Source organism: Miniopterus natalensis, chromosome 7 (genome assembly GCF_054644295.1).
Source record: "Miniopterus natalensis isolate mMinNat1 chromosome 7, mMinNat1.hap1, whole genome shotgun sequence".
In the NCBI taxonomy this organism is placed as follows: Eukaryota; Metazoa; Chordata; class Mammalia; order Chiroptera; family Miniopteridae; genus Miniopterus; species Miniopterus natalensis.
Window position 1 is genome coordinate 63428839 of NC_142087.1, and position 27864 is coordinate 63456702.

The 27864-nt window shown below is 36.8% G+C and overlaps 1 protein-coding gene across 5 annotated transcripts in view; it reads left to right on the forward strand.

The window, feature by feature from the left end:
- SMAD4 (SMAD family member 4) overlaps positions 1 to 20611 on the forward strand; it is a 47107-nt gene extending 26496 nt beyond the window's left edge. For 2 of the 5 annotated variants that reach the window (XM_087819100.1, XM_016225093.2), the window contains exons 6-12: positions 855 to 974; positions 1069 to 1185; positions 2643 to 2693; positions 12375 to 12558; positions 14102 to 14270; positions 17482 to 17620; positions 19087 to 20611. In XM_087819100.1, the coding sequence (XP_087675226.1) occupies positions 855 to 974; positions 1069 to 1185; positions 2643 to 2693; positions 12375 to 12558; positions 14102 to 14270; positions 17482 to 17620; positions 19087 to 19298 (992 nt within the window). In that variant the 3' untranslated portion in view covers positions 19299 to 20611. The other 3 variants (XR_015714833.1, XR_015714832.1, XM_087819101.1) reach the window with 3 other exon arrangements.
- Positions 20612 to 27864: the final 7253 nt, after the last annotated feature.

Sequence of the window (27864 nt, forward strand, 5' to 3'; positions counted from 1 at the left end):
ATTGACTTAATTAGTGCTTGCTTGAAGAAATCAAGTTTTTTTTTCCCCCACTAAAAAAAAAAAGGCCTTAAAAATGTAGGCCAGTAAGCAATATCCTAGAATGGTTTTGAATTGAATAGAAGCTAGAGGAAGCTCAGTCGTCAACGTTACATACAGAGAGGGCAACTAATTTCCTGTAAATTCAGGAACGTGATAATGTTCTTGGAAATAGGTGATTCTTGGTTTTTAAAAGTATATGACAAAATTTCAAAGTATACTGGTAGTCTGATAGTTGTTTTTTTTTTAACTAGCAAATGTTATATGATTGGACAGTGGAGCTTAAAATTTTGTTTTGAATTTTTTCACCTTATCCATCACATTTCATTTAAAATATTTGCCTGCTCTGCTTTTCTTTTATCAAACCCTAGCATTCTGCCATTACCTATACCAGAGCTGATAATAATAAACTTTCCAGTCTTCAACATTTACTTAAGCCTGGACTTTTGGAGTCCTAATCAAAAAGGTCCAGAGCTGAATGGAGTGGCCCAGGGTGATATGATGTGCTTCCGAAGAAGTTAGCCTGATAGGCTAGACATATAGTGGGATTTTCCTGGCATTTGAAGAACATTGTGAAGAAATAGGCCACTAAAATTAGGTAGACATTGCTTAAGATAGAATAATTTTGAACTTTGTCAAGTTAGATTTGCCTTTATAGAGGACTAGGATTTTTTATTTCATAGGCCATGAATGAGTTTCATCTTTTGCCCATTTTTAGAGTTGTGACTATCAGATATAATTTGGTCCTTCATTTACTGTATAAAAGCATAGGATTGCATCTATAAATGTACCATCTTAATGTCTTCTTGTTCCTCTAGGTCAGCCTGCCAGTATACTGGCAGGCAGCCATAGTGAAGGATTGTTGCAGATAGCTTCAGGGCCTCAGCCAGGACAGCAGCAGAATGGATTTACTGGTCAGCCAGCTACTTACCATCATAGTATGTACATGCTTTTTAAAATATTTTAAGAAGTTGAGAAAAACTAGGCAGACTTTATAAAAGCAAATTAATCCATGTGGGCCTTAATTTTTAGACAGCACTACCACCTGGACTGGAAGTAGGACTGCACCATACACACCTAATTTGCCTCACCACCAAAACGGCCATCTTCAGCACCACCCGCCTATGCCGCCCCATCCCGGACATTACTGTAAGCTCTTGTTTTTGTTGTAAGGGCCTTTTCTTTTTAAGGACTTTAGTTTTTTTCCATTTAAAAATGGTTTTACATCTTTTATTCATTTTACAATTTAGTTTTATTAAATGATTAGTATTTTTCAGTATTTTTTGTAAACAGTATTATTTATTTTTTATAATTATGTTGTCATACCTTTGTTTTAGAGGAGTGATATTTACTAAGTACATTTACTTTTCTGTTGCTAATGTTTCATTAACACCACATTGTTTTCCATTCATTTGTTTGTTTGCTTTGTATATGTTCTTAGATCTCATGTGTTTCTGTATATCCACCCCAAGATGATTGAAACCCTTTGAGTGTCAAGATCTCAAGGTTTCCCTCACAGAAGTATTTAGCATACCATAGACACTCTGATGTGGAATCTATCATTACTCTGTAGGCTTGATAGGGAGGGATACCCTACTGATTAACCATAGCTTGTAGTTTCAGGCAGAATAGGAACATTGTTCACTTGGTTTAGTAAAAGCAAGAGTATAAATCTTTCATATGTATTAAATCTTTTTTCCTCTAACATAAGATTAAGAGTTCCCCCCCCCCCCAAAACTTGGAAAATATAGAAGAGTATAAATAAGAAAATAAAAATTACCCAGAATCCTACTACTCAGAGATACCCACTTCTAATACTTTGTCATGTTTTTCTTCTAGTAATACAAATAAGTATATATAAATTTGGGTGGAGGATGAGATAATACTATGTATATTGTTATTTCCTTTTTTTTTTCCAGTTATGTTACTATTTTTCCATGTCTTAAGAGAATATAATTTTTAATGGCTGTTGGGCTAGCATAGTGGTTAAGGGTGCTGAATTTGGGCTCTTAACTGACTGTGACCATTGCAAGTTATTTAATCTCCCTAAGCCTTAAGGGTAATAGTAGTAGTAGTAGTAGTAGTAGTAGTAGTATCTATCTCAGTGTTCTAAGAAATAAGTGTAATAATTCATATGAGATGTTTAGCACAGTGTCTTAACACATAATAATCTCTCAATTATGTTAGCTACTGTTCCATTATGGAAATATCCTTAATTTAATAAACACTTGCTTTTAGAATGGACCTAACAATTTGAATTATTATTATATATTACATTATAAATTACACTGTATTACATGTTACATGAGTAATTTATAATTTACATTACATTTTGCATGTACAAATATTGTAAATTGCTTAACAGCACTTGGCATATAGCACTAAAATGTTAGCTATTAAATATCTACAAAAGTAATTCAAGAGTATTTGCTTAATATAATTATCAAGTAATCTAAACTAAGCTTTTAAGTTCTTAGACATTGCAGAAGCTTGATCCAAACAACTCCTAAGGTATGGTAGTTATATTTAAGTAAGGTTTATTAAAATTTTTAATTTTGGTGAACCTTTAATAAGTAAAGTTGGGATTTTTATTGTCTTTTCTTTAGGGCCAGTTCACAACGAGCTTGCCTTCCAGCCTCCCATTTCCAATCATCCTGGTAAGTGTATTTCAAAACTGATTCCCTATAATTAGATTTTCTTTGTGGTAATAGAAACATACATGCACAGGTTTTAATATAATTACAGAGTAACTTAAGGTTTAGATAGGTACAATTCTCATTATGGCATTATTTAATAATTTATGAGTAACCAATACAGTCACATACAAATTGTCTACATTTGATTCTTTTTAACTGTCTCTGAAAGAAAAGACAAGCACTATCTTTAGCTAAAATATAAAGTACCAAAATGCTGGTTTTAGCATTGAATACATAAATACACAGCAGAAGAAAACTAGGTTTCAAAATAGAACAGATGTAAAATTGTAACTTAAAAAGCTAGGGAAGGATCTGAAGTGGATGCTGAAAAGAAAAATAACTCACTGTATCTATCTTAGAAGATAAATTCAGGAATGTCTGGCTAATTGGAATTTAGAAACAGATTAAATTATGCTCAAAACAGTAAATAGCTAAGTAGATTTTCTCAGTTCATAATTTGACTATAACTTTTTAATCTGTAGAAGTAATAAAGTTTAGAAATAAAATACTGAAGGCTTCTTAACATAAACATAGGATTTCGATTTGTTTTTCTTTCCTCCATCCCTTCATATCTGTTTTTCTTATCATAAAGAGATACAAAAGAATAGTATGGGAGATTCCTCCCCCATTGTACTCATCCCTCAGTTTTAGCTGTTAACAACTAACGGCCAATTTTGATTCATTCGTACCCTTACCTACTTCTCATTCATACCCTCATTTATTATTTTGAAGGAAATCCTATATAGTAATTTTATATGTAAATAGTATATATTTCCAATAAAGATTTTTTTAAAAGTACAACTATAGTAACCAAAATTTGATTAATTTAAAGGATAACTTATAGTTTCTCAGATAGATCTACATAATTTTCATAAATAGTGTTCTGTTTTTTATTTATGTTACGTTTTTTCTTCTGGCTGTTAAACAAAACGTTGAGGGTAAAATCTTGATGCTTACAACTCTTACACTTCAGTTTAAGAGATTTAAAGAATTTCTGGATCAGAAGGCCAAATTGATTTATGCATTAGAGTATGAAAATCACTTCTACCATGCTCACCAGCAGTAAATGTGATAGTAAATGTGATTTAGGAAGCAAATAATATTTGTTTTGATTAGGAGAAAAATTCTGATGGGGTAGACACATTTTTTAAACATATTAACTAGTTAAATTATTCTCTGTAGTGGATTTTTTATGTTATTTGCATATTTGTTTCAGACATTTTTGGGGGATCAAGGGGTCTTGCCTTTATATAAACATTTTTATTGAGAAATGTAATATACAGAAAAGTACATAAAACATGTATACATACAATCTAATGAATAACATTAAAGCCAACACCCAGCTCTAGCCGATTTGGGTCAGTGGTTAGAGCATTGGCCTGCATACTGAAGGGTCCCAGGTTTGATTTCGGCCAAGGGCAAAAAATATCCTCGTATCCTCGGGTGAGGATTTAAAAAAAAAAAAAGTCAACACCCATATAACTACCACCCATATTTAAAACTAAAACATTGCAGCACCCCCAGAAACCTTCCTACCTCATGCATTTTGTCTCGGAAACTTTGCCTTTCCTCTCCCAGAGATAAGCATTATCCTGCTTTTTATAGATACTATTTTTTTGCTCTTTGAAAGTGATGGCTGCATCCCTAAACAATCTAGTTTAGTAGTTTGCTTTTACTTGTATTTGAAATTATATAATTGAAATCATTGTATCAGAACCTTTTTTAAAAAAAATTTTTCTTTATTGTTGAAAGTATTACAGATGTCCCTCCTTTTTCCCCCATTGATCCCCTCCACCCTGCTTCCACCCCCTCCCCAAGCCTTCACGGCATTATTGTCTGTGTCCATGGGTTATGCATATATGCATATAAGTTCTTAGGTTAATCTCTCCCCATCCCTGCCTTCCCTCAGAGTTTCGTCATTCTGTTCCATGCTTCTGTGTGTCTGGGTCTATTTTGTTCATTAGATTCCACATATGAGTAAGATCATGTGATACTTGTCTTTCTCTTACTGCTTATTTTGATAAGCATAATATGCTCCATGTCCCACCATGCTGTCTCAAAGGGTAAGGGATCCTTCTTTTTCACAGCTGCATAGTATTCTGTGGTGTGAATGTCTGAGAAGCTGCTTGATATGATTTCAGTCTTCTTGAACTCCTAGAGACTTGTTCTGTGTCCTAACATGTGATCTTTGAGAATGTCCCATGTGCACTTGAGGAGAATGTACACTCTGCTACTTTGGGGTGAAATGTTCTGTAAATGTCAGTTAAATCCATCTGATCTAGTGTGTCATTTAGAGTCACTGTTTCCTTGTTGATTTTTTGTCTGGAAGATCTATTCAGCAAAGTCAGTGGGGTGTTAAAGTCTCCTGCTATGACTGTATTACTGTCAATCGCTCCTTTAAAGTCCTCTAGAAGTTTTTTTCCCCAGCCTGTGTGAATCTTTTATTCTGAGGTGGGTCTGTTGTAGACAGCACATATTTGGGTTATGTTTTCTTATCCATTCATCTACTTATGCCTTTTGATTGGAGCATTTATTGCATTTATATTTAAGGTTATTATTGATAGGTACTTATCTATTGCCATTTTACTTCTTTATGCCTATGTTTCGTGTTCTCTCTATTTCACCTTATTTCAGTAGTCCCTTTAACATTTCTTGCATTGCTGGTTTGGGGTAATAAATTCCTTTAGCCTTTTTTGGTCTGAGAAGCTCTTTATTTCACCCTCTGTTTTGAATGATAGCCTTGCCGGATAGAGTAGTCTTGGTTTCAGATCCTGGCTTTTCATTACCTTGAATACTTCATGTCATTACCTTCTGGTTTACAGCGTTTCTGATGAGAAATCAGCTGACAGCCTTATGGGAGCACCTTTGTGGGTAACAGCCTGCTTTTCTCTTGCTGCCTTTGAGATTCTCTCTTTGTCTTGAATTTTTGGCATTTTATTTATGATGTGTCTGGGCATGGACCTCTTTGGGTTCTTCTTGCTTGGGACTCTCTGTGCCTCCTGAACTTGTGTGACTTTTTCCTTAACCAGGTTTCGGAAGTTTTCTGCCAAATACATTATTTCTTCCAATAGATTCTCTAAGCCTTACTTACTTTGTACCTCTTCTTGGTAGTCCAATGATGCGAATATTGTTTTGTTTCATGTTGTCCCACAGCTCCCTTAAACTGTCCTGTTTTTTAATTGTTTTTTTCTTTTTGGTTTTCTTATTGAGTGATTTTTCTACCCTGTCTTCTAACATGCTGATCCTATCCTCAGCTTCCCCTAATCTGCTGTTTATTCCTTAATGTTTTGTGGGGTGTGTTTTTTCTGTCATTCTTAATTTCCTTTATAGTTTCCATTTCTTTTCTCATGCTGTTGAGCATCCTTACGATCAGTATTCTGAACTGTATATCTGATAGAATGCATATCTCCATTCATTTAGTTCTTCTTGAGAATTCTTTTATTCTTTCATTTGGGGCTTGTTTTTTTGACTCCCCATTTTGGCTGCCTGTTTGGATTTGTTTCTTTGTTAGGTAGATCTGCTAAGACTTCCAGTATTTTGGATGTTCTCTGGTGCAGGCCAGTGTCAGATGCTATTTGTGACTGGCCTTGAGTACCCTGTTTGAAGCTTTCCACACTCCACAGCTTGTGGTTCCCTCAATTGGGGCTTGGGTGCCTTTGGAAACGACAAAGATGCTCACCAACGTCTACCTTCCCAAGCCCTGGGTCCAGAAGCAGATCAGGCAAAGACTCAAAGTACCCAGAGGCTGATTGTAATTCAGTCTGTGAAGGAGCCTCAGGCTGTAGAAACTCTGCAGGGTGTGGCAAGAGGTTTTTAATAGGTAGGGCAATTGCTTCCCCTCCCCCCAGGCAAAAGCTGCTTAGATGTTAAAGGTCTGCCCTAGAAAGATGTCCTCTGCTGTATGGGGGACTGACTCAGCACAGGAATCCAGATGGTTGCCCTCTGAGCTATGTCCCCCTAGCCAGCAACCTGGGCTCTCCTCACACCATTCTAGTCCACTCTGCCCTCCCTCTGCTGGAGCCCAAGGTGAGTGGCTGCTCCTGAAACTTTGTACATTGGCCCTTTAAGAAGGTGCCTGCATTTCCAGCTGTCTCTCCCTGGCAGTCAGAAACCCCACTTCTTTTCCCAGCCAGATGTTATGTGGGCACCTTTCTCAGTTCTGTGCTCTGGATTGGGGAGCCCAGTTTGGGGTTTAGACCCCAGAGTTCCCAGTAGGAACTCTGCACGGCGGAGATCTCCCTCCGGACCTTTAGCTGCTGCCGATGGGAGCCCCGCCGGCTCTCTCTTGCCTCCGCACTTCCTACCAGTCTATGCGGCCTCCATTTTAGGTCCTTGGTTATGAGGGTGCTCCCCAGCTAGACTTCGATTGATTATTCAGGATGGTTTTTCTAAAGTTGTAATTCCAGTTTGGTCCTGGGAGAGTTTCAGTGTAGCTTCCACTGAATGCACCGCCATCTTGGAATCTCTCCCTAGCTGTCTTGAGTTGTCGATGTGCTCATTGAGTGTTCAGCCATCCTGTATTGATTGGGTGTTTTTTGCTTCCTCATATTCTAAATCGCTGATTTGATTCTTGACATCCTCCACTCTACTGTTGCTTCCCTGTAAATCACTCTTCATTTCAGTTAGTGTATCTTTCATTTCTGACTAGTCCTTTTTTATGTCTTTGATGTTCTAAGATTCTTCAAATTCTCATTAAGTTCCTTGAGCATCCTTATAATCATTGTTTTGAACTCTGTATCTAAGTAGTTTGCTTGCTTCTATTTCATTTAGTTCATTTTCTGGAGATTTCTTCTGTTCTTTCATTTGTGATATGTTTCTTTGTCTCTGCATTTTGGCTGCTTCCCTGTGTCTGTCTCTATGTATTAGGTAGAGCTGCTCTGTCTCCTGGAATTGGTAGAGTGGCTTTGTGTAGTAGGTTTCCTGTAGGGTCCAGTGGCTCAGCCTCCCCAGTCACCTGAGCTGGGCACTCTAGGTGCTCCCCTGTGTGGGCGGTGTGCACTGTCCTGTTGTACTTGAGCTTTGATTGCTGTTTGTGTCATTGGGAGGAATTGACCCCCAGGCCAGTAGGCTGTGAGGACCAGCTGCAGATACAGCTGAAGAGCTGCTGTGCTGGAGACACCCCTATGGAGCAGGATTTACTTCAGTAGGGCTTTGGTGTTCACTGAGTCCACCTTGGAGTGTGTCACTTGTGGATGTGGTAGGGTTGTATCTGGTGTGGTCAAAGCTGACCATCAGATAGATTCACTGCCTCTGAGGCCTCCCAGGAGGTCCAAAGTCAGCCTCTGCCTGTGCCCTGCCCAGGGCCACCAAGCATCAGCTACACAGCAATCTGTTCATGGCTGCTACTTGTGTTGGGCTCAGAGGTGCCCAGGAGAGGCCAAACTATGAACCAAGGCGGGCTGCTGCTAGTGCCAGGCCTGGAGCCGTTTATCAAGAGTTATAGGGCACACTGAGTCCAGCTGCTGCTTGTTTGAGAGTTTTTAGGAAAGTCCGAAGCTTGAAGCAAGAGAGGCCAGTTGTATGGAAAAGCCACTGGGAATGGCTTGGATGAGCCTGCAAGTAGAGAGAGGTGGGGTCTCAGGGAATTACCAGGGCAGGGGGAAAAGTGTGACCCAAGTTGATGGAGATTCAGATGTGACGCCTGCCTGCTGGCTCTGTTGGGGAGAGGGATTGTCAAGGGAACAATGGCCTCTGCCAGCTCTTCTGTCTTGAAGAAAGCTGTCGCTCCAGCTCTCTGAATGTCCCAGAGACATGAATGTTCCTTTCAAGCTTTGCCACCCCAGTGCTGAAGCTCAAGGGGAGTGAATGAATCTGAGTAAGTCCGTGTGGTGGTCCTTTAAGAGGAGTACCTGGGTCTCCAATAGACTCTGTGTCATTCAACCACAATCCCTGCTGGTTTTTACAGCCAGAAGTTGTGGGGACTTCTCTTCCAGGTAATGGAACCCTGGGCTGGGGGTCCTGATGTGGGACTAGGACCCCTCGCTCCTCTGGGAAACCTCCACAGTCAAGATACTTCTTTCTAAAGGGGAACCCTAGTACACTGCTGGTGGGACTACAGACTGGTACAACCACTATGGAAAACAGTATGGAGGTTCCTCGAAAGATTAAAAATGGAGCTGCCTTTTGACCCAGTGATTCCACTCCTAGGAATGTATCCTAAGAATCCTGAAACACTAATCCGAAAGAATATATGCACCTCTATGTTCATAGCAGCACAGTTTACAATAGCTAACAGATTGAAACAGCAATAACAATTTATTTCATTTCTGTGGGTCAGGGACCTGGGAGTGGCTTAGCTGGTTTGCTCTGACACAGTCAAGAGTCTCATGCAGTTAAGTTGTTGGCTTGGGCTGCCATCATATGAAGGCTTTTCTGGGGCTGGAGGATTCACTCTCAGGGTGTTTTACCAACATACCTGGTGAGTTAGTGTTATTGTTGACAGGAAACTGCAGTTTCTCCCTGTATAGACCCCTCTGTAAAGCTTCAAATGTCTTCACAGGACAGCTAGCTTCTCTCCCCAGAGTGAGTGATCAAGAGAAAGCAAGACAGAGCCTCGTTGTTTTTTAAGACTTAACCTCAAAAGTCACATCATTTCCATAAGATTCCATTTTGTAGGGAAGGGACTACAGAAGGATGTGAATATCAGGAAGTGAGAATCACTGGGGGATCTTGATGCCTTTACCGTGCATCCCTATTGTACTAAATGTGGCAGACTTCTTTTAAGATCCAGTTGGAGTTCACCACCGTTGGGGACCCTTCGCTAATCCCTTTTGTCCCCTGCTATCTAGTACTTTCTAATCCCATTAAATTAAAATTATTATTTTACATATCTGCTATTTGAATAAATAGAAAAGAAACCAAAGTATATTAGGTATGTGGCTAATGCAGCCTCTTAAGGTCTAATTAAGAAATGCTAAAATATTCTACCTCAGATGTAGAACTATTTAGACAGGAAATATGTATAAACCTCCAAATATGCAAAATATTTTAAAAAATTAAAAATTAATAATATATAGTGAATCTATTTTGAGAAATTATTTTTGAAGATGCAGAAATGTTTTAGGAAATTTAGGTAATATAAATTGTACAAAACGAAAATAATTGGTATTGGTCATTACCTTGGTGTTAAAGATTTCAGACAGGCCATATACTTGATTTCTGTGCTTTGATAACTAAGTTGAAAAATTTTTTTTTAATATGTTTTTATTGATTTTTAGAGAGAGAGGGAGGGGGGGAGAGAGATAGAAACATAGATGAGAGAGAAACATCGATCTGATGCCTTCTGCACATCCCCTACTGGGGATTGAGCCTGCAACCTGGGCATGTGCCCTGACTGGGAATCGAACCAGTGACCTCTTGGTACATGGGTCAAGGCTTAACCACTGAGCCACACCGGCTGGGCGAAAAAGTATGTTTGTTAAAGGTCAACATTTCATTTCTTTTTTAGGGATTCTATTTTTGCTTCTTAAAGCTGTGATATATTCCTCAAATTAAATGTTGATTGCAAATTAAAGTGAAGAGTTTCCTCAGTGTCTTTGAGATTGTTACAGTAATTCAAAAATGAATTCAGAATCCACAATTTCCAAATTCAGGTTGTGTTCTAGTACATTGGAGCTATCCTCCATTTAAGAGCACATATATCCCCCTTTTAAAAAATCCTCACCTGAGGGTATATTTACTGATTGTAGAGAGAGGGAGAGAAACATCCATGTGAGAGAGAAACATCGATTGGTTCCCTTGTACGCTCTCCAACCAGGGACTGAACCTGAAACCTAGGTATGTGCCCTGACTGGGAATTGACCCCAAGACCTCAGAGATGTAGCTTCATGTAACCATCATTGTTGTATGGTGTCTGAACTGTTAGGGATACAAACAAAAAGCTTGGTGACTGGAAAATAATAAAATATGGTTTAAGTGCAGGTGTAGATGTTACAGTTCATGATGATAAAAGTATATTTTTTTAATTAAACAAGAAGATTTTGCAACTCCTTTTCCCCACCCTGAATTGACTCATGGGAAAAAGGTTGCTCACCGTGGAACTTTACTTCTGGATATCGTTCTTCTGGATAGTGTGAACTAAGTAATGCATGTACCCGCACCTAATTTTTTTACTCAGCATTGTAAACATTCATGACTTCAGGGCACTGTTTGTAATAAAATTTACATTTTGGACTAACTGTGTAAAACCTCTTTTAAGTGCTGTTACTGGTTTTTGCTGCCAAACCATTTATATCTTATCTTAGATAACTTCTTTAGTTTTAGCTTCAACCAGCATACCTGCCAGTTGTTTGCTGAAGCTTCTTGTTTATAGCATAATGTGATGTCTTTAATAAAGAATTTTACTGTAAGGAATAACTTCATAAATATTTCAAAATGGGCTTTTTAAATAGGCACTTTAGTATATTACTAGTTTTCATGTCCTAATGATAAAAAATATTTAAAGGAATGTTTGAATTCATGATTCGTTGATTTGATCTGTGTGACAAAACATTTGAAATTTTAAGTTTTTGCATCACCCAGTCTTCATGGTTTGTTTTATTTTTCATTGGAGAGTGCTTTTTCCTTGACAACATTTTGAAAATCAACTAGATACATAGACTTTACAAGGTTTTTTTAAAATTTATTTTAAGCATCAATTATGCTTCAAGATTTTTGGAGGGTTTGAAAAGATATATTTTTTGGTAACTCTCACTATCCATTCAGATTGTTGAAAGTTCTATTGCTTCAAATTCTAGTGCAGTCAGAGTTCATAAATGGCACATTGAAATTCAGATAAATAATTGGTTAATCAGCAGAAAACTTTACAAATCAAACCAAGTAGTGCCTCCTTTCCCCCCAATCATTTGAAATTATTTAAAATCATTTATTGTTGTTCAAATGAATACACTAAATACATCTTCAAAGTTAAAACTGTAGTAAACATGAAGTTACTTCACTAAGATGGAACAAATGACCTTTCACCCAAGAGACACTTGAGAATTGCTGCTCACAGCAACTGTGTAGTTGGAGTGTAATTAACCTTGACTCTGTTCTGAATGAATGGCTGTCTAGCTTATGCCTTTATTCTTAATTAGGGAACTAGAAAAATGTGCTATGGATTGATGCTTTCAAGAATACTTCCCTGGAATATGTGTTAAAGTCAATGTGTTTTAAAAAAATAAAAGTTCAGGTTAGACCAGTCGGTTAGAGTGTCGTCCAGATACACCAAGGTTGCAGGTTCAATCCTTGGTCAGGGAACAGACAAGAATCAACCAATGAATGCATAAAGAAGTGGAATAGCAAATCAATGTCTGTCTCTCAAATCAGTTTTAAAAAATTTAAACAATATATATGTGCAGTCAAATTAAATACCATGATAAAATAATTTATTTTAGGTTCTGATTACTTTTGTTCTTTGAATTCTCAGTTGACTGGGTCTGTTGAGAACCAAATTCCAGATTTTGAAAGTACTCTAGAGTTTCAAGAATGCTGGGGACTGAGCTGAAAAATAGAAGACAGGAAAATGCCCACTTTTTAAATGCATTGCCATTTTAATCAGATTCTTTTGGGTGCTTTTCAGATGCCTCTCCTGTCCCTTCAACTTTTATTTTAGGAAAAGCTTTGTCTTATGGAGTGATGTTCACTCCCATTTATCTCCTATAGCTCCTGAGTATTGGTGTTCCATCGCTTACTTTGAAATGGATGTTCAAGTAGGAGAGACATTTAAGGTTCCTTCAAGCTGCCCTATTGTTACTGTTGATGGATATGTGGACCCTTCTGGAGGAGATCGCTTTTGCTTGGGTCAACTCTCCAATGTCCACAGGACAGAAGCCATTGAGAGAGCAAGGTATTGTTTAGTTATTTTAAAAGTTGAACACAGTACATTGTCTTTTATTCAAAGTTACATTTCTCAGTGTGGATTATATATGTTTGAGTAGGAAAAAAGAATAAAGGTCATCTTAAATTCAGAATCAGTAAGCATTCCACTTGTAGATTTTTTTAATTTAAAAAATAAAAGACAATCTTTTAAAAATTTTTTAAATTTACTTATAGTTGCTATACAATCTTATATTGCTTATATTAGTTTTAGGTGTGCAATAGAGTAACTTGACATTTTATACCTTACAATGTGATCACCCCACTAATTCTACTAATGAATCACCTCACTATGTAAACTTATCACAGTATTATTAACTAAATTCCCCTTTCCCTTTCCCCCCATCCCTCCACCCCCTTCTTTCTGGTAAACATCCCATTGGTCTCTGTTTCTATGAGTCTGTTTTTGTTTTGTTTTGTTTTTTGATTCCACATATAAGTGAAACGATAGGGTATTTGTCTTGCTCCTCTTGACTTATTTCACTTTGCATAATGCCCATGTTGTTGCAAATGGCAAGATTGTATTCTTTTTTGTTGCTGCATAATTTTCCATTTGTGTATATATACCACATCTTTAAGTAGTTGTTTTTTGGTAAGTGAGGTTTCTGAATAGTAAAAAATTTTTGGAATCCAGTTTGAAAACTAATTTTTATTTCCTCCAAGCATATATTATTTCTACACATTTATTGAAAGGAAATAATATAAAATGAAGACATGTTTCTGCAAGTGTTATTTATAATGTTGGGAAACAATAAAAGGGAAGTGGTTGAGTAAATTTTTATGAACTTCTATTTTTTATGTGGTCATTAAAATGTTGATAAAATGTTTATATAATTAAATGTAAATACTTAAGATTAGATATTATAGGAAAACATACACAGTGTTAGGTACTGTGTAGTCTCAACTCTTAAGAAAATGTGTTTGTATGTGTGTGTAAATACATAATCTTGGCTCTATCACCAACTGTGTGTGTTTGGCAAATTACCTGCTTCCTAAACCAGTGCTATCTAATAGAATTTTGTGTGATGAAGGAAATGGTTTATATCTGTGTTGTCCAGTACAGTAGCCACTAGCCACATGTAACTGTTTAGAACTTAAAATATGGTCATGTGATTAACTGAATTTTTAAATTATTTTTCATTAATTTAGCTACTTGTAGCTAATGGCTATCAATTTGGACAGTGTAACTGTAAGTCTTGGTTCCATCACTTATAAAATAGGAATAATAATATTTAGTTCATTGAATTGTGAGGGTTCAGTGAGAATTTATGTTGTTTTCCTGACATATGTAAGCAAGCATTTATATATATGCCCATCATTATTACATATGAATAAGATATTAAATAAAGAAGGAAATATACAAAAATATTAACAATGGCTATCTTTTGGTTATGGTGTTATAAAGAGTCCTTTATTTTTATTCATTTTTCAATATTGAGTATGCTGTATAATCTGAACTAATATATTTTTTAAATACTTATCAAAATAAAATGTAATTCCCTTTTTCTTCTAAGATTGCACATAGGCAAAGGTGTACAGTTGGAATGTAAAGGTGAAGGTGATGTTTGGGTCAGGTGCCTCAGTGACCACGCAGTCTTTGTACAAAGTTACTACTTAGACAGAGAAGCTGGGCGTGCACCTGGAGATGCTGTTCATAAGATCTACCCAAGTGCATATATAAAGGTTAGTGGAAGTTTTATTTAATATTTTAGATTTGGAAAGCTCTGTTTGTTTAAAGAATTGAGATGGATGTGGGAAGAGGAGAAAAATGTCTCTTTATGTATTAAATTTCAAAAATTGTTTGTTTATAAAACACATTTCCTTGGGGCATTTATTGATGTGACTCGTTATCTAGTTTTGTGATTGCATTCATACCCTATTATTTTGTTAGCAAATTTGTTAAATGTTTTAGAGTAATACACAGGCTCTTGAAAATATTGAGTGAAACCACTAAACGTATTCTTTTGTTATAAAATATGTAAAGTTTTGGAATTTTATCTTAGCCAATTCTTAGGGTTTTATGAAAGGGAATTGTAAAATTAATAGGTTTTTGAATTAAGAATCTGAGAAATGAAAAATTCAACACCAGGTTTTTTAAGGTTAGTTATTTTGGACATTAAACAGATTATTTACACTGTCATTTTTCACATTAAGTGTAAGGTATTTTTTATTAATTATTACATATTAAATTTAATTTAAGTTTGATAACAAACACTGTTTGAAAGAGAAGTGTTGTAATTAGAGAGCCTAAATACATACACATATATATTTAAGTATGTTTTCATTGATTTTAGAGATAAAGGAAGGGGGAGAGTGAGAGATAAAAACATTGATTAGCTGCGTTCCATACTCACCCCAACTGGGGACTGAACCCGAAACCTGGGTATGTGCCCTGATGGGGAATCGAACCCACAACCTTCCAGGGCACAGGATGACACACAACCAACTGAGCCACACTGGCCTGTGCTTATTTTTTATTTTATACTCCCTGTCATTGTTTTTCCCTAGGGAGTAATTTTGCTTAGTTTGGCACCCAGGGATCCACATCTCAGAACCAATTTTTATATTTAGAAGGTAGAGGAATTTCTTCCCTCGTGGGGAGTTCCAATCCCCAGGTATGCTCTGGGCCTATTTCCTGTTGCGTAGGTTTTTCTGATGCTTACCTCTGCCATGGGTGAGAATTTTCTGAATTAGCTGTGAAGGTATTTTATCATTACTTGATTCATGGGCAGATGCCAAATTGTAGCCCTCAGAGAGCCTGGCTATTGTCTCTCTCCATATTACTCTAAGAAGTTGAATTTCTCTCCTCTGTACCTCCTGTTTTTAGCCCTGCTCTCCACTGTGGATTTTGTTATCCATCATCATTTGATGAACATATGGATTGTTTCCACTTTTTGGCTATTAATGAATAATGCTGCTTTGAACATGTTGAAGGTATAAGTTTTTAGGTAGATGTTTTCTTGGATATATAACTAGGAGTGGAATTGCTGGATCATAGGTAACTCTAGGCTTAACTTTTTGAGGGACTACCAGACTGTTTTCAAAAGTGGCAATTCCATTTTACATTTCCACCAGCAGGGAATATATGAGGGTTTCAATTTCTCTCTATTTTCATCAACACTTGTTATCTTTTTGCTTTCCTAGTGGATGTGAAATGGTATCTCATTGTGATTTTCATTTGCATTTCCCTAATAGCCAATAATGTTGAATATCATTCATGTGCTTACTGGCCATTTGTCTATCTTCTTTGGAGAAATGTGTATTTAGATCGTTTGTCCATTTTTTAATTGGGTTGTCTTTTTGTTATTAAGAGTTCTTTATATATTCTGGATATCAGTCCCTTGCCAGATACATAATTTGCAAATATTCTGTTGTTTGGCTTGCCTTTCACTTTCTTGGTATGATTTGCAGCACAAACTTGTTCATTTTGATGTCTTTATCTGTTCTTTTAATGCTTGTGCTTTTGGTGTCATATCTAAGAAACCATTGCCTAATCCAAGGTCATGAAAATTTATTCCTGTGTTTTTTTCCTAAGGGTTTTAGAGTTCTGGCTCTACATTTAGGCCTATTATACATTTTTAGTTCATTTTTGTGTATAGTTTAAGGAGGTTGATCCAGCCTCATTCTTTTGCATGAAAATACTCAGTTCCAGTAACCATTTGTTAAAAAGACCGTTTTTTCCCTTATCAAATTATTTTGACACCCTTGTTGAAATTAAGTTGATCTTAAATGTAAAGGCTTATTTCTGGGTTACCAATTCTATTTCATTGATCTGTATATCTAGCCTTATGACAGTACTACTCTACCTCGATCACTGTAGCTTTTGTAGTAAGTTTTGAAATTGGGAAGTGTGAATTCTCCAGCTTTGTTCTTTTTCAGGATTGTTTTGGCTGTTGCCACCCCCTTTTATTTCCATATGAATTATATGATTGGCTTGGAGGATGCCCATTTTTAATAGTTATTCTGTCTTTTGCATGTATTTGGAGCAGAGAGAGGAGGTGGTAATGCATACTTACTCATCCATCTTGACTGGAAGTTTTTGGATTATTTATAATTTGAAGTAAATGGACAGAGGATTACAGTGTTGAATATATATACTATGTGCCAGACAGTAATTATTTTGCTCTTATGTAGTAAAGTACGCATCTCTTAAAAATGCAGATTTTTAAAAAATACAGTGACAATGCTATTTATTACACTCCTCCAAATAGCTAGAATGATAAAGAAAAGAAGTTGTCTATATGACCAAGGTCATCATTTCAGTCTAAAGAAAACTTATAGCAATTTGTTTTGAAAAGGTGGGGGTGATTTCTCCCCCTGCCCCTTTATTTATTTATTTATTTTTGTTGGAAGTATTACAGATCTTCCTCCCTTTTCCCCTCCATTGACCCTCTCCTCTCCCGCCCCCTCCCCAGGCCTTCACCACACTATTGTCTGTGTCCATGGGTTATGCATATATGCATAAGTTCTTTGGTTAATCTCTGAAAAATATCACATGATCTCACTTATATGTGGAATCTAATGAACAAAATAAACTGACAAAATAGATCAGAGACATGGAAGCATGCAACAGACTGACAAATCTCAAGGGGTGATTTCTTAACTGTACATTTTACACAAAGGGATCATTTTTCACAGGGACAATAACACTGGCCCACACTGAATTAGATCAAGGATACAGAGGCATGTGGCAACCACAGCTGTCCTGATGGTGAAATGTGCCTCTTGGCCACCTTTCCTAACTACCAATTACAGAATACATAAAACTTTAAAATTTTTCCCTTCTGAGAGCTAAATGAAGCTGTAAGTTTTAAATAAATTGTGCCTTAATTCTTGATGTATGGAATGTTTTCTGATGGACTTATAACATTAAACTCACACTTTTTTTTTAAAGGTCTTTGATTTGCGTCAGTGTCATCGTCAGATGCAGCAGCAGGCGGCCACTGCACAAGCTGCAGCAGCTGCCCAGGCAGCAGCCGTGGCAGGAAACATCCCTGGCCCTGGATCAGTAGGTGGAATAGCTCCAGCTATCAGTAAGTATGCTTTTGTTTTTTGTTGTTTTTTTAAGTGTAATAGCTGGCGTTTTGTCTTGATTCACTTATTTGATTAGTTACTTTAAGCAATAATAGAAATTAAAGTTCTCTTTACTGGGATAATAACATTTTTGAATTTATAAAAAACTGTTCTTATCATATTTGCCCTTTGTCTAGGAACCTGTTTTTATTCTTTTTGTGTCAAAAAGGGAGTATGGGATAAAGAAGAAAAGGGTTTATTGTTATATTATTGGTCATCTCCCCCTTTTTTGTTGATGATTTTAATTCCTGCCTCACCAGCCAGGGTGGGTTGTTATCACTGACATGCTTGGCTTTATTCTAGAAGGAAAGCATATTTTAGTTTCAGAATTAGGCACCTCCAGTTTTTTTTAAAGTATGCTAAGCATGGAGAGAAAAACTAAGTGAGGGTGGTATTTTGATAACTTGTAGACTTTTTTTTAATTTTAGGGTAAAATTGAACTGTGTGCCAGGTTTCACACTGATGGGGAATTTTTTACTGCAGAGTTAAACTCCTGACTATAGACTTTTATGATGGAAACACGTGGCACCCATCTTCCACGTCTGAAGGCATAACTAGTGATTCATTCAACCCCTGTTCTTAACCTCTTCAGTGTGGTAAGCAAATCACACTGGCTAAGAAAACTGCAGTGGCCCTGCAGGTTTCTCTACAGTACATGCAAATTCCTCCCATTAGTTTCATTGTAATATTGATGAATGCAGATTGCCTAGATGACTGTGTGTTCTGACTGGAAAATTAGATGCAGAGTCTCCATTGTGACTGATGTTCAGGAGTTCATAATTGAGAGATAGATAAGGCATATTCATTTAGAGAATTTGATTTTTTTAAAAATTTGGGCATCTAAACCATTAATTTGCTAGTTTTGATGTTACAAATGTGCTTTTACTAAAGAACCCAGAAATATTATTAAATTTCTCATTCTCATCTACTGCCCTAATAGAGTAATTGCATATTGTCTGTGAAATTGAAAGACATCATCGGGGTTTTCCAAAGAGTTTTAATGGAACCAGGGCTCTTATCTATTTCACTATTAGTCATGTCTTACTCTGAATTAGGCTGTTTAGACAGACAGGAAGGTTCTTGGACCCATTCTGTGGACATGCACTACCCCTTAAAAACAAGTTGTTTCTTATCCCTTCACCTCCATTTCTAAAGAGAAAAATTGGTGGGGTGTTGGTAGATTGTAATAATTTACTTTATAATTGGTGGTAGGTAGACCACCCATGTGAAATGCAAATTGTCTTAAAAAGTTTTCCGTCCCTGTTGATAAAGTTTAGATCTATATTTACTTCTTGGCACTTTGACAGAGAATTATATACTGAGAGAGTGAATTAAAGAAAGTTGGTCACTTTATTAATGTAAGATGTAGGGAGAATGGGAAGAGATCAGCCTGTTCCCCTGATGTCTTTCAAATCTTTTCTGTTAGGTTTGTCAGCTGCTGCTGGAATTGGGGTTGATGACCTTCGTCGCTTATGCATACTCAGGATGAGTTTTGTGAAAGGCTGGGGACCAGACTACCCAAGACAGAGCATCAAAGAAACGCCTTGCTGGATTGAGATTCACTTACACCGGGCCCTCCAGCTCCTAGATGAAGTACTTCACACCATGCCTATTGCCGACCCACAACCTTTAGACTGAGGTCTTTTACTGTTGGGGCCCTTAACATTCATTGTTAGGATGGTGGACTACAAAATACAATCCTGTTTATAATCTGAATATATATTTCACTTTTGTTCTGCTTTATCTTTTCATAAAGGGTTGAAAAATATGTTTGCTGCCTTGCTCCTAGCAAACAGAAACTGTATTAAAACAATTTTTTTTCCTACTTAGAACTTTTCAGGCATGGCTCAGAGCTTGAAGATCAGGAAAAACATTTTTATTAAATTTACTTCACCACTTAGTATGAAGGAATCATTCCAATACTGGAAAATCTAGTCCTTTAAAACGTCTTAGACCCTTTTATATGCAGAACATTGGTATGTGTGTTATTCTACAGAATAAATTCAATATTGCTGATTTTAAAGGCAGAGAAGTTCTCTAAGTTAATTCACCTATGTTACTTTGTGTGCGAGTTGTTACTGGTGAACGTATTTTATTCCAAAATATTGTGCCATGTGGGTGAGTTAATTTTACCAAGAGCAACTTTACTCTGTGTTTAAAAATATAAGATAGTAATGTATTATAATCTTCTATCCAGAATATTTTTTTGCAAGTTAAACTAGTGAAGATGATTTCAATTCAGATTGTCTTGAGACTTTAATTTTATTTCACAAGGCAAAACACTAATCTCTGTGCATACTGAGAATTCCTTAAAATTATCAGACAAAAATATCATTTACAATTACACTTGTTATCCCTGTTGGATAACTATTGAGTAGTATAACTTTTGCCCTGTTAAATAATAGATGTATTATTCTGTATTTCTAGGCACAGGGTTGGTTACTGAAAAGCCTGGAAAAGCAATTTCTTTCCTTCATTAATTCATAGGGAAAGGTTTTGTATTTTTTAAAACACTAAAGGTAGTGTCACTCCACCTAATATCTCACCATTCTGCAAAGGTGGCAGTGCTTAAACTAACTGATGAGTATTTTGGAAACTGCTAAATTCTATGTTAAATACTGTGCAGAATAATGGAAACATTACAGTTCATAATAGGTAGTTTGAATATTTTTGTACTTGATTTGATGTGACTTTTTTTTCATATACTGTTTAAATCATGTATGTTATGATGTTTAAAATTCAGTTTTTGTACCTTGGGGCAAGACTGCAAACTTTTTATACCTTTTGGTTATTCTAAGCCCTTTGCCATCAATGATCATATCAATTGGCAGTGACTTTGTATAGAGAATTTAAGTAGAAAAGTTGCAAATGTATTGACTGTACCACAGACACAATATGTATGCTTTTTACTTAGCTAGTAGCATAAATAAAACCAAATCTCAACATGCAAAGTTGAATTCTAGGTTTGATTTTTAAGTTTTTTCTTTTGCACTTTTGAGTCCAATCTCAGTGGCGAGACACCTTCTAATAAATGACAGGCAGCAGCCAGTACTGCAGCTTTGGTTTTGCCTTTAAACTCTACCGGGACTTCCCCATGGACATTTTGTATCAAGTGTAGAGTTGGTTATATTTTGAACTTTTATTTTACTGTGGGAAAGATAGGCCTGATTGTCTACAAGATAAATAGGTTGTCTACAGAATGAATAGTATGAAATAAAATCAAGGATTATCTTTCAGAATGCTTTTACTTTTTCTTGGAGGGCCTTTCTAAGCATAATAAGATTCTGAGGTATGTTACAACTGTGAGAAGCACTTATGCATGGTAGTTGTCCTTATATCGATTTAGATGAACAAGTCTTCAACTTCCTTGCTCAGAAGGTCTTATTACGACCACCCTGGAAACCGCTGAGTTAGCTTATTGCTATGATTTAAATATAGATCAGGCTACATGGCTTTTGTTTTTAAAATACTTCTTTACCAACTCATATGTACTCTTGAGTACTTACAAATACTTTTGTTAACGACCTCATTTCAATCTGTAAAAGTTTGGTGATTTAAGTGTTATTGGCAAATTTTTAAAAAGATATTATTTTATAGAAATTATTGATGTTAGGTCCATTTTACTGTGAATGAAGAGTAGGAGTGAGAGGAGTTTTGGAATGACAGATTTTTTAAATCCAGATTATTTGATTAGAGCCATAAGCATGCTATGATATAATGTATTGCCTCCTTTTCTACTTTAAGGAAGGTTTTCATGTTTAATGGAACATGAGATCTGGGTAATCATCTGGGGAAAATATTTGCTAAGAAGTCTGTCTTCAAGGCCTAGCCACCTGTCTTGGTTGCTTTCTGCTAAGAGCCATAAAAGTACATAGAAGTACTTCTAGTTGTTAATTGCTTTATATTTGTACCTAGATGCAGTCACATGCTTTTGAGAAAACATCTAATATGTTATGATCAATTATTCCTGAGAGCTTAGTTGTTAAATGATATTTCCATTTCTTAAATGTAGTCATCTTTAATGAGTAAGACTAAAGAGTCACTAGGTTTAAAATTTTACAGTTACTTTAGGGGTACAGTGGTTTCTGCAGTTCTCAGAATCTGATTATTGTGAAGATATGGTTCTGGGTGAGTTTTCTCAGCTAGTTCTTATTTCAAAGACTTTCAGAATGTTGAATTTCAGTGAAAGCTGAGTGAGGGATGAACCAAGTATGTACCTTTATAATCCAGTATGAGGCCCATTCCACGTTTGTCCAGTGCCTTTCATACTCAAAGGGAATCCTTAATGGTGTTGCCTTTATTTTCCAGGGAGTAGATTGTTTTGTGGGATATAGTCTATCTCATTTTTTAAAGTATACTACACCTGGCATACAAAGATAATGACAAATCACTGCCATATAACCTTGTTTTTCCAGAAGCATGGCTCATTTGTATTGACCTAACCACTAAGTAGGTCACCTATCCCATTCCTCCTGTAAACATTGTAGGTTTACAGGTTGGGTGGTCTGGCTTAAGGATAACCATACTTGAAACATCCAAGTAAACTGAACACATATTAGCTATGTTAAAAATCCTTTTTTGTGGGGAAGGGTATGGTGTCAAGGGAGGTATGTGTAATAGAAATTTTGAAGGCAAAATATAATGTCCTGTCTTCCAGATGATAAATATCTTATTTTAAAAGTTGATTGCAGTTATCTTTTTTATTATGCCCATCTGGAGAAGGGGGAAGTTTTACATTTTCCCAAGGTGTTCCTTCACTATCTTTGGAGGTTAAAGAACATGAGGTGAAATATTTCTGTTCCTGGTTTAGTGGTAACTGGTTAATAGTTGTTACTCATTAGCTATTATGCAAAATCTGATTAGTTCAGATCCTTTTGGAAGAAGCAATTTTATCCTGAGTAGGAAAGAATCCTTTTTGTTCATAGTTTTTAGAGTTTGCTACTTTTATCATTCGGTCATTTCCTGGCATTTTACTTAACAACAGAAAATTGGGCAAAAGGTAAATTTGGGTCACTGAGGTGAATGAGCATACGAAAGCAATCGCCTGTAAAGTCAGTTAGCAGCTCTTTTGTGGATGGGGCTTGGCAAAGACTAGCTGATAATAGAATGAAAGGCATTCTTTTCCCTTCTAGAGGCAGAACCCATCCTCTTGCAGATGGCTACCTGTAAATAATCACCTAAACCCTCCTTTACAGGATTATAGAAATTGGCGATAAGAATCTTTCCTGCAAGCCTTTCCATTTCTTTCTGAGAGCTAGATAATTTCTTTCAAGATATTTCAGGAAGGATGTAAAAAGTTAGTGGCCTTATTCATAGCAGCATCCTCAGGCCCAGCCTTGTCCCCAGCACTTGTCCCAGTGTTCCTAGGTGGTTTATCTTGTATCACTGTGGAATGGAATTTTTCGCATAATCCAGACTTGCCTTATTTAAGCAGTAAAACTTTTTTATTTTAGCCATTTCTTTGATGGAGTTACTTAAATGTTTGTCAGAGAACAACCTAGATATGGTTCTTTTTGTGCCTAGCTCTCTTCCTCAACTTCAATGGCAGCTGAGACAGGTAGGACTGTTTGCCTTTACTAAATGGTCGCAGAATGCTATGGTTTTGAATGTTTAGTTTTTTTTACCCCGCCTACTCCCCATCTTCTCCCTTTCTGACAATGACTACTACCTGTGCGTTGTTAGTGTACGTCCCCTTAGTCAGTTTCTTCTTCCCTTTCTGATTCATTTTTTCCAGCTGCTTGGGCAAGGAAACCAGATAACCAAACTTACACTTCCTTGGAATACAAGGGCAAACTGGGACAGGACCCAAGAAACTTTCCTTGTGCAGTATTGAAAGGGACGTCAGTGCTTTGGCATTTGACTGCTTAGTGCTTCCTGATTCTTGCTCAGTTTCAGGTAGTTGAGGTAGAGAGAAGTGAGTCATACTCATATTTTCCCCCTTTGCAAGGTTTTGAAAGGTTTCATTGCTTCCGCTTGAACGCTGCTCACATAAAAATTGGGGTTACAAGGATTACTTACTTAAGTATCAATAGCCAGAGGCAATACCTTGCCTAGAGGACACCAGCAAAACAAAACAAAAACAAACCTTGCAAAATGAGAATCATTTTTGTTTCGTTTCAGTGTCCCCTTTTGAGCCCTACGTTGTGGCGTTCCTCCTCTACAGATACTTTTGACCTACAGGTGCCTTTATGAGAATTGAGGGTTTGATATCCTGCCCCAAGGAGTAGCTAAAGTAATTGCTGATGTTTTCAGGGATTCAGACTTTGAGTGCATGAATGAACCTTTTTTTAAAAAAAACACAAAACTGTAGGAAGGACTGAGGAGAAAACTCTAGTGAAGACAATCATCTCTCTCTATTGATGTGGGTAGTTTTCAGTTTATGTAAGATGCTTTCTCAGTAGGCCTCAGAGCCAGTGCTCTTGTTCAACCTGAAACTAATAGCTCTGGGCTGGGACCAGACGGTTGTACTCTCTAGTTTGCGCTCTGCCACTAATTTGATGTATGACCTTGGGCAAGTCATTTACCTTCTCTGGGCCTCAGTTGCCTCATCTGTAAAATGAGGGAGTTGGACATATGAGTTCTTCCAGCTCTGAAATGTAAGTGACCTTGCCTACCTTGCAGCAGTTTTTTATTTCTTCCTTACCTTTGCTCTGCTGTTTGAGGGGGCTTTTTTACTTATTTCCACATTATTCGAATGAGACTAGGCTTGAGATTTTATTACTATTCTCCTATGGACAAGAAGTTACATAATATGTCCTTAAGACTTAAATTCAACCAAAGGCCTGGCACTACCATGGGGGCTGCAATAAACACTTAAAAATATGAGAGGGGGGAAAAGCCTTCATTTTCTTTTCCCATCATCTCTCTTGAAGTTTTATTAAGGCTTTTTTTAAGTCATGACATTCTAACTTTTGGGTTGGTATATGTGTGACACCATCCCCTTAAGTGCTGGGTGCTGGTAATTTTTTTTGTTCAATTAAAAAGGATTGAAAACTTACTGTAAATGCCTAATGATATTAGTGGTCATTACTTTGGGTCTTTGGGGTTTTTTTAAACTCTTCTATGCTTAGAACAGGGAAATTCCTTTGAACTGCATCAAGTAAAATGGTTTTTACAACTCCAGGAAACATACAGTGGATGATTACTCACTTTATTCTTGGCTCTTTTTAATCCATTTTGATTAGAAGACTTTTGGCTGGAGCATTTCTTTCAGAGTTCCAGTCTATCCTTTGATGAGTGTAATTAATGAACTTGGCTTTTACAAGGAACCTTGAGAGTCTTCATTGGGGTTGGGTCGAGGGTGGGAGCTGGGGAGTCCTGGTAGAGGCCAGCTCTGTGGTAGCTGGAGAGGAAGGGATATAACCAGCTGCTGTTGCTGTGGCTGCTTGTCATTGATAGAAGGATTCATGGGTTTGAATTGGTTAAAAGGCTAAACATGGAGCCAGCAAACTTCCACCAGGTACTGCGTTCAGGCCAATGCCTTGGACATGTGATTTAAAGGAAACGTGAATGCTTGTTGATGAAAATTTGGTGGGCTGCAGAACCATTTGGAGGAAGCGACTGGAGGTTGGAACAGATTTGGCGGTGGTATTTCCCAACTCTGTCTCCTCCCCTGAACTCAGAGGAATGCAGCTATGCTAAAACAGAGAAGAGCCACGCTGAGCTTCTGCTTTTGGGAAAACTGGTCAGCTATAGGTCCAGTAGTTCCTTTGTGGCTTTTTGTATACTTTTTCCCTGGTTGAAGTCTATGGCTAAAAAATAGTTAAACCTTTCTTGAGAACTCTGTAACAAAGTATGTTTTTGATTAAAAGAGAAAGCCAATTAAATCATTATGTGCTCATTCTTTTTCTTAAGCTTGTGGATGTTTTGGATCTGGAAAGAGTTCCTAATCACTTAGAGAATTCTCAGATTTGAGGACATTTCCTTCATTGCTCTGTAACCATTGAAATGGGAAACATGGCATTTCTAAATGTGACCATGGAAGAACAGTCCCCATTCTTTTATCACTTCTAAAAGGAGAGGAGTCATGGTGGTTGGAGGAGATGTAGGTGCTACGGGATTATGAGAACCAAGATGTTTAAAGGAGAGACAGAAATTGGAAATTAGAGACCCTGTCCATTGCTCATCTAAGGATTAAAGAAAATTATTTCACCCCAGCTCCCTCCTGTATGAAATAGGGGTCAGCTTGGAGAGGTGTGTGTCAGGTAAGGTAATTCTATGTCAATGGCTTATAAAAACCATTGCCAAATTAATACCTTCTTTCTGACCTTGCTGGCATGAGTTCTGGAGATGTTTATGAGGCTGAGAAACTCGTTCTCACCTAGTGTTCACAGTATTTTTAGACTAGAACTTGAAGAGTATAGTAGATTGGCATCCTGTTGGGAGGGAAAAAGCGTTGGTTTGTGGAGCACTGCAAGAGAAAGGGCAGCTGTGCATATTCTTGTGTGTGTGCTCTGTCTGCCCTCTGCTTTTGACCCTTGAGTCTTTGTGCTTTATTCTGTCTCCAGCCTTATTTCAACCCCCACAGATGGCAACCTCAAAAGTCAGGACATTCCTAGCTCCCCTTCATGCTGTTTCCATCCTCATCTTCTCACCATGAAAAATTGCAGCGCCCTTTCTGTTGTAAAAGGGTAATTCTTTTAGTTCTGACCCTACCTTGGGGGTGGCATCCACTTCTGTATTTTGATGGAGTATTGTTGGGCCATCACTTGGTTTCAGATAGACAGTGGGTTCAGGGAGACCAGAGAATTTGTCACCAGCAGCCCTACCCTAAAAAAAGGTTAAAGGAAGTTCTCTAAATAGAAAGGAAATGATAAAAGAAAAATTTGAACAGCAGAAGAAATTAACACAGTAAGCAAAAAATATGGGTATGTACAATATACTTCCCTTCTCATCTTGAGTTTTCTAAATTGTTTGATAGTTGAAGCAAAAATTGTAACAGGTGATTCTAAATATGCATAGCGGAAATATTTAAAACTACTGAAAAAGCTATACAAAGAGATAAACTCAAATACTGTAGATAAATCAACATGGAATTCCGAAAACTGTTCACATAACACATAATGAAGCAGGAGAAAAACCAAGCAACAAAACAACAAAGGGAAAATAAACAGAATGGCAGACTTCAGCTCCAGCATGTTAATAATGGCATTCAATGTAAATGACCGGAATATACCAATTAAAAGACAGATGTTGACAGGATGGTTTTCAAAACATGATTCAGTTGTATACTGTCTACAAGAAACTCACTTCAAACAGTATAGGCAGGCTGCAAGAAACTATGGAAAAGTATGTATCAGGTAGACAAAGAAAAGCAGGAGCGAGTATGTTAATACCTGATAAAGTATATTTCAGAGCAAAGAAAACTACCAGAGACAGAAAAGGACATACTATAATGATAAAAAGGTAAATGCATCAAGAAGGTATAATATCCCTAAATATGTATACACCAAACAGAGCAAAATGTGGGAAGCAAAAAACCAAAAATGAATAGAGAAATCACAACTGCAGTTGGGGACTTCAACACACCTTTTTAAACAGCACCGTCAACCAGTACAATCTAATTGGCATCTATAGAACAAGACATCCAACAGCAGCAAAGTACATGTGCTTTTCAAGTTCAAACACAGCATACATGCCAAGATCAACATTACCCTGGATTGATCTAAAACTCAACAAATTTAATAAAAGAATTGAAGTCACAGAGTATTCTCCAACCACAATAGAATGAAGCCAGAAATCAATAACAACAGGAAAATCTCCAAACACTTAGAAACTAAACAACATATTTCTAATCCATCAATCAAGAAGTCTCAAGGGAAATTAAAAAAAAAAATACACTAAACTTAATGAGAAATGAAACTAAAACATACCACCACTTGTGGGATACAGCTAAAACAGTGCTGAGAGTGAGATTGATAGCATTAATTGTAAACATTAAAATAGAAGAAAAATCTCAAATGAATGCTATAAGCTTTGACTTGAAACACCTAGAAAAACCCAAAGCAAGTGGAAGGAAGGAAATAAAGTTGGAGCAAAAATCAATAAAATTGAAACAGAAAAAGGGGGAAAACCAATGAAACAAGGAGCTGGTTCTTTGGAAAGATCAGTAAAATCAACAAACTTATAACAGAGAAGACACAAATTACCAGTATGGACAGTGTGAAATGGTATCACTACAGACTCTTTGCGACCAAAAGGACAA